Genomic DNA, 7,847 nt, shown 5'->3' with positions numbered 1-7,847 from the left:
AAAGATCGTTTTATATTTGTTAGGTTCATACCTGTTAATAATGAGATGTTTTCACAATTAATATCAAGTAACCAAATATTGTTTTATATTTGTGTTGGGTTGATACCTGTTAATAATGAGATGTTTTCACAATTAATATCAAGTAACCAAAGATCGTTTTATATTTTATCAAATTGTTACCTGTTAATAATGAGGTGTTTTCACAATTAATATCAAGTAACCAAAGATCGTTTTATATTTTATCAAATTGTTACCTGTTAATAATGAGGTGTTTTCACAATTAATATCAGGTAACCAAAGATCGTTTTATATTTTATGAAATTGATACCTGTTAATAATGAGGTGTTTTCACAATTAATATCAAGTAACCAAAGATCGTTTTATATTTCTCAGGTTGATACCTGTTAATAATGAGGTGTTTTCACAGTTAATATCAAGTAACCAAAGATTGTTTTATATTTTGTCAGATTGCTACCTCTTAATAATGAGGTGTTTTCACAATTAATATCAAGTAACCAAAGATCGTTTTTTTGTTTTTTTATCAGATTGATACCTCTTAATAATGAGGTGTTTTCACAATTAATATCAAGTAACCAAAGATTGTTTTATATTTTGTCAGTTTGATACCTCTTAATAATGAGTTGTTTTCACAATTAATATCAGGTAACCAAATATTGTTTTATATTTTGTCAGATTGATATTTGTTATTAATGAGATGTTTTCACAATTAATATCAAGTAACCAAAGATTGTTTTATGTTTGTGTTGGGTTGATACCTGTTAATAATGAGGTGTTTTCACAATTAATATCAAGTACCCAAAGATCGTTTTATATTTGTCAGGTTCATACCTGTTAATAATGAGATGTTTTCACAATTAATATCAAGTAACCAAATATTGTTTTATATTTGTGTTGGGTTGATACCTGTTAATAATGAGGTGTTTTCACAATTAATATCAAGTAACCAAAGATTGTTTTATATTTTGTCAGGTTGATACCTGTTAATAATGAGGTGTTTTCACAATTAATATCCGGTAACCAAAGATTGTTTTATATTTGTGTTGGGTTGATACCTGTTAATAATGAGGTGTTTTCACAATTAATATCAAGTAACCAAAGATTGTTTTATATTTGTCAGGTTGATACCTGTTAATAATGAGGTGTTTTCACAATTAATATCAAGTAACCAAAGATTGTTTTATATTTGTGTCAGATTGATACCTAGTAATAATTGTGTTTTTACAGTTTATAACAAGTAACCAAAGATTAATTTATGTAACATTTGTATCAAGCAATAATGTAATAGTTTTTATTGTTTTTAAGTTCATATTTGATGACTGAATCTTGTCTCTGTATGAAGTTGATGCTTAATTATAATAGGGGTGTTCTGACAATTGAGCCCATCTGAAAACAGGAAATAATATTTCTTTTATGTTATGTGAAATATGTAAGGTTACAGTTTTTATTGTGTTTAACTAATATGTGTACTTATTTTTGCATCCTTTTCTCCAGTATTTAATCTGTATATATTTAAAATTGTGTTGAGGTTTTGTCATGTGATTGTAAACCTCAGATTAATACCACTATATTGTCATGATAACTTGTCAAGGCTATACAATGGTAGTAATGACAAAAGACTTGTACATAGTGGGTTCTTTTACTGATAACAGTGTATTGAATTTGTATCTTACAAGAGACATCAGTGGCACATTTTAGTGACATTAGTATCTGCTTAAATGTTTCCTTAATTTTGTTATTTTCTGATATAATTGGTAATTTAAATTATATAAAAAATATTATGTAAGTTTATTTGCAATGTCCATATCAGTTCTTATGGGTTAATGACCTTTCTGACAAGAATTAACCTGAGAGCATTCATAAGCCTAATACATGTTTGATTCAAAGATGAGTTTTTTTCTGTTCACTCAGACTTGTGCGAATCGTGTATTTATGTTCGTGTAGGTCACAGGAACCTGAAGGCCATTTGCACATGGTTATTTGTATATAATAATATTGTGAGATTAATCTGTACCCTAATTTTGAGTTAAATAACAATGAATGATAATTATACTTGTTATTCTACATCACACCATAACAACTGGTATTTATTAAGATAAATTAATATCTAGACCTACATTCCCCAGCCAGCCTGATGACACCTTCTAGTAAGCAGAAGGTCTCATCCACGCCGGGTATGGCAAATATAGTGTAATTTACTTATTTTTCACGAAATGAGTCACCTGTTGTAACTTTTCAAATCATTGTTCAGTAGTGTGTTCTGTCAGTCAGTAGAAACTAAGAATGTTTAACGTGACAAATTGCACTGTTGTGTCGTCAATAAAACGTGTTGATGCCACGACTCAAGAAGAATTATGTACCTTATAGGCTACAACACAGGGTGACGTATGAACTTCTGAAGCAAGAAATAAAAATTAGTTACTCTTAGTCTAGGTTTTCTTCACTCTCAGAGAAACATGTTCAGGGACTCTGTGGAAGTACATATTGTTATTAACTCATTTTTCAATGCTTTCATTCAAAAGTTCATAGAAATTATTCCTGTTTATTTTTAGGTACTCTTTAGGTAAAACATCTTTTCGAGGTCTGGATTTATGGAGTGGTGTCCTCTGGTAGTGAAATACTTTGTCTGATGTAAAATAACTTTTTAAAAAGTTATGTAAACAAAACAAATAGTTATTTATTGACTTACCATGATGGTGATTGTCCAAAGATAATGAAGTAATTGTTTATTCCAAGAATTATCTCTTTAGTGTTTGTGAAGAAATTTTTATCAGTATATTTATGTATTTATTAACTGATCTGTAGTTTATGTATATTAACTAATTTTGTTTCCAGAGTCAGTTATCATTTTATGCCTTTAATGTAAAGATCAATATATATTTTTGCTGATCATCCTATAAAACCAGGTTCAAAACTGAACCCAAGTTCAACATGACTTCTTGAGAAACATAAACAGTGATGGAGATTCTCGCAAAGACAACGTCAGAATGGCTAAGAATCAAGAAAACAAGTTAAATTGATAGACACTGACCATTTGTAGAACGATATGTGGTCTTTTTTTCTGTGTTAGTTTTGAAGAATCTAGTTACTTGTTAACTTAGTCTTGAAACGTCTAGTAACTGTTTTATTTTTGTGTTTGATGGTGAGTGAACATTGTGACTATGCCACCAATTGTTTTATGTTGTGTTACCATTGTGACTATGTCATTAGTTGTTTTATATGTTGTTTTAAAGGTGAATTAACAATGTGACTGTCACCAACTGTTTTATGTTAACATGGTGATTGTTACAAACTGTTTGATATGTTGTGTTAACATTGTGACTACGTAACCAACTTTTTTATGTGTTGTCTTGTATAATGAGTTTATATTCTGATGTCTTCATATGTTGTGTTTCAGGGTGAGTTAACATTGTTACTGTGTGTCACCAACTGTTACATGTGTTGTGTTTCTTGCCATCTATGAATTAAAATTTAGGTTCTGACACAAATCTGGTTTATCTTCAAGGTGATGTAATATAATACTTCTTCCACTGATTAAAACAGAGTACCTTAACTGTACCTCTTAATGCACTATTTAAAATGAAGATATACAAAAATGATGTATGATCTGTTGTTTTGTAACAGTAATTTAAAGTTAACAGAGGTACTTAACTGCTTATACATGTTTTTCTTTTAAGTACTTTTTGGTAATTACTTCATATAGTTGTGTTACTTTGTGGAGTTAAAATTAACTGAACTGGCACAAGTTGGGCAAACATATGTTGTTCACAAAATGGCAATAAATTTCTGTAACAGCAAGAGTGGCCAACTGTAAAATCTGTATTGTGATCAAAATCATTAAATATATTACATATTTACTGATTACTTCTAACATGCATCAGATACATTACTGGTTTATTACTACAACTGTGACAAGAATTCAACATAGAAATGTGGAAACAAATGTCTGATTCAATTCTGCAAGAGTGGAAGAAAGCCTTAGTTTATTACTTCATAGCACTTGATAAAAGATCCTAATGTAAAGTGCTGCTTTTTTCTGTTGTCTTTACTCGCACGAATTGAATATAACCCCTAAGACTATTTCAATGCTTCAAAATTCTTCCAAATTTTATTTGATAAAGACCAATGACTAAAAGGTTTGTAACTGGCAATTAGTACATTACCACTGTTTAAAAAAAACAAAAAGAGTATTTAATTTTAGTCAATAGGATTGTGATGGTGTAAACCCACCAAAAAACAAAACAACACCAATATGAACAACAAATATTGACATCACACTAAGATTTTAACACTGGATGTCCAATCAATATTGAGATCTACACTATGGCAAATACAGGTCTGACAAGTCGTTACGGTTAACATTCTTCAAATCAGATCCGAGAGAGCTGTTGAAGAAGGCTTGATGGAAGGAGAGTTTCTACTTTGTCCACAACGTAACTTAAAGGAAGAGACAGCCAACTAATTACCTTAAGAAGAGAATAATAATAGTTGGGTGTATTAATCTGTAATAACCTTTTTAATTTGAATTAAGATTCTATATTTACAATGCAAAACGTTGGAGTTCCAATGACAGAACTCTTAAAAGATTTATTTCAGTTATACAATACTATTATTCTAGAATATTTAAAACAGTTTCTTGTGTAATTTGAAATAATATACACCTTTAATGTATATATCAACATTCTACAGCCAAATAGAAACTAATATGTAGGCATTATTTCTCAAACAATCGGAAAACCTACAAATTCAGAAAATTCTGCTCCTCATGAAAAGTAAATAGATTTAGTCAAAAGAACAAAAGGTATCTTGGTGTTCAGCCTTTAAGCCATTGAAGTGGTTGTGCTGAACAGTTCTAGTTCTATTTAGAATCAAGTCTTACAAACAGCTTTAATGTCTTCACAGTTTAACGCCAGAATGCAAGAGTTCTAGTCCTATTCAGAATTAGACAAATATATATGTAAAATGGCTGGTATGGGTAGATTAAGCTCTATGTAGAGGAACTAACAACGCTTCAACTTTCTTCAGTCATCACAGGTTTACAAAGAAAGAAAGAGATAGCTGACCACATGTTTAAAGGCAGTTGTGTAATTGAGTGTAGGAATGTAGAGGGCATGCTTAGATGTTGGATTATATTTATTAAAGGTCGAAATGTTGTTCGCCTCCTCTAGATAAAGCTTTATCTACCAATACCAGCCATTTTACATATATATTTTTCTCTACAAGTGGGTTTTCTTGTCACCATGGATTAGAATGAAACAGTTCTTGTCCTATTTAATATCAAATCTCACATTTAACTCTACTGTCTTCATTGTTTAAATTGTACATGTTGAAATGATTAAAACTGGAGTAGAGAACCACACTAACATACACATAAATTTTAAAGTACTATAAAAACCAGATAATTTTCATGAGCATCAGGTAAATAAAATCATGAAATAAACAGACTTAGTATAGTTTTAACTATTTGGAATTTAAAATTGGTGAATTAACCATACTCCTCAAGAAAAACAGTCAACAATATGAAAGTTTGTTTGTTTGTTTTGGAATTTCACACAAAGCTACTGAGGGCTATCTGTGCTAGCCGTCCCTAATTTAGCAGTGTAAGACTAGAGGGAAGGCAGCTAGTCATCACCACCTACCGCCAACTCTTGGGCTACTCTTTTACCAACAAATAGTGGGATTGACCCCATCACTTTATAACGTCCCCACGGCTGGGAGGGCAAGCATGTTTGGCTGACTCGAAGCCAACCCGCGACCCTCAGATTACAAAGCGACGCTTTAACGCGCTAGTGCTTGAGTTTTATCTGAAAACTTTTGTACCTTATTTGTGTACTGACTTTTCAACCAACTTTTATTATGATATTAATTTCATGAAACATTATATACTAATAAATCGATTAATAACTCCAGTTAGATAAAAGGTTACAGGAGTCCACTCAATTAATAGCCATAAGATACACTGAACAGAGATGAATAGTGGCCATATTAGTAGATTTTGAACAGTATTGATCCTGAAATGTAGTTTAATAATTAAACATACAACTTAAAACATAACTATTGGAAAATAAACAAGCTTGAATTTCCTTTACTGGACTTTATGGAGTAAATTAAGATGAATTCATTCAGTTACAAGAAAACTCACAGTTCTTGCCAATGCTCCCATGGGTTCGGGGTACTGATGGGTGAGCAGAGCCAAAAGTGCTGTGAAAGAACAGAGTCCTGCAGTAAACAAGATGAAAAACGGCAACTCCTTCTTAGGATAGACAGAAATGTCATGAAATGCTGTAAAGATATCAGTCAAACCAATGAAAACATCAAGATTAAACCTGTCATAGATTAATATTTTATGTTGTGTGTCACAGACAAGATGTTCTACATCATTAACATCAAGATTAAACCTGTCATAGATTAATAGTTTATACTGTGTCACAGACAAGATGTTCTACATCATTAACATCAAGATTAAACCTGTCATAGATTTATATTTTATACTGTGTCACAGACAAGATGTTCTACATCAATAACATCAAGATTATACCTTTCATAGATTAATATGTTGTGTGTCACAGACAAGATGTTCTACATCAAGATTATACCTTTCATAGATTAATATGTTGCGTGTCACAGACAATATGTTCTATATCAATAAAAACATCTAGATTAAACCTGTCATATATTAATATTTTATGCTGTGTGTCACAGACAAGATGTTGCACATCAATAAAAACATCAAGATTAAACCTGTCATACATTGATATTTTATATTGTGTCACAGACAAGATGTTCTACATCAACAACATCAAGAGTAAACCTGTCATAGATTTATATTTTATATTGTGTCACAGGCAAGATGTTCTACATCAATAACATCAAGATTATACCTTTCATAGATTAATATGTTGTGTGTCACAGACAATATGTTCTATATCAATAAAAACATCAACATTAAACCTGTCATATATTAATATTTTATGTTGTGCATCACCAAGAGACAAGATACTGTTTGTTTTGTTTTTTAAACAAAATGTGTCAGTTTAAAAACTTACCTGGAAGGAGTTCTCTGTCTATGGTCTCTGTACAAGTTGGATAAGGGTAGAAAAGATAGCCCTTTTCCAGGGGGTATGGTATCATTCTAAATGCTGAAAAAGACAATTAAAGTAAGGTTATTTAACTGCATACATAAAACATATCTCTGTACAGTTTCTGTAAAGACAAAATGAAAGAAAATTACAATTCAAACAAGCAGACACTCTTGAGAATTCAGATATGTCATGTTCATGATACAAATGACCACATAACAGTGCCAGAAAAAAACAATTTTCAAAAGGTCACACAATGGGACAATGTTCAACGTCACCAGTCACCTTGGAAAACACCAGTTTCCACATGTTCCAAAAACCCAAAACTAGCAAAACAGATTTTCTGTGCAATGAGGGCAGATTAATCAAACTGCACAGCTTTGCATGAACAGCAGTGGAAGAACAGTTAGCCATTCCTTGCTATAGATAATACTCATTACAGCACACATTCCACTTGCTTGTACACACCAACAGTAGTGACCATCCTGTTTGTACAAACTGACAGCAGTGCCCAACTCATTTGCCTGTTTGTACGCATTGACCGTCACACTTGCCTGTTTGTACACTGTCACTTCACCAATGAAAACAACAATCCTCCCAGATCTTTTACTTCATGCCATGAGAAAATAAAGTAGCTAGCAAATTATAGTGTTGGATGCTGTTAGGGCATCTTGACAATCTGAGAGGGACATACATGTCTACTTCATAAATCACAGTTGTCAAACTAAGCCTTCTACATATTATCAGTTC

The 7,847-nt window shown here is 31.5% G+C and overlaps 1 protein-coding gene across 1 annotated transcript; it reads right to left on the bottom strand.

Moving 5' to 3' along the window:
• Nucleotides 1-4,098: 4,098 nt before the first annotated feature.
• Nucleotides 4,099-7,178, bottom strand: LOC143242056 (protein ST7 homolog). Its single transcript, XM_076485406.1, has 3 exons — nt 7,065-7,178; nt 6,161-6,300; nt 4,099-4,484 (listed from the first exon to the last, which is right to left on the bottom strand). The coding sequence occupies exons 1-3, from the start codon at nt 7,147-7,149 to the stop codon at nt 4,389-4,391; spliced, it is 321 nt and encodes a 106-aa protein (XP_076341521.1). The 5' UTR covers nt 7,150-7,178; the 3' UTR covers nt 4,099-4,388.
• Between the last annotated feature and the right edge of the window lie 669 nt (nt 7,179-7,847).

Source organism: Tachypleus tridentatus, unplaced genomic scaffold (genome assembly GCF_004210375.1).
Source record: "Tachypleus tridentatus isolate NWPU-2018 unplaced genomic scaffold, ASM421037v1 Hic_cluster_1, whole genome shotgun sequence".
NCBI lineage: Eukaryota > Metazoa > Arthropoda > Merostomata > Xiphosura > Limulidae > Tachypleus > Tachypleus tridentatus.
Note: the sequence above shows the minus strand (reverse complement) of the source record. Positions and strands in the feature narration are given on the sequence as shown.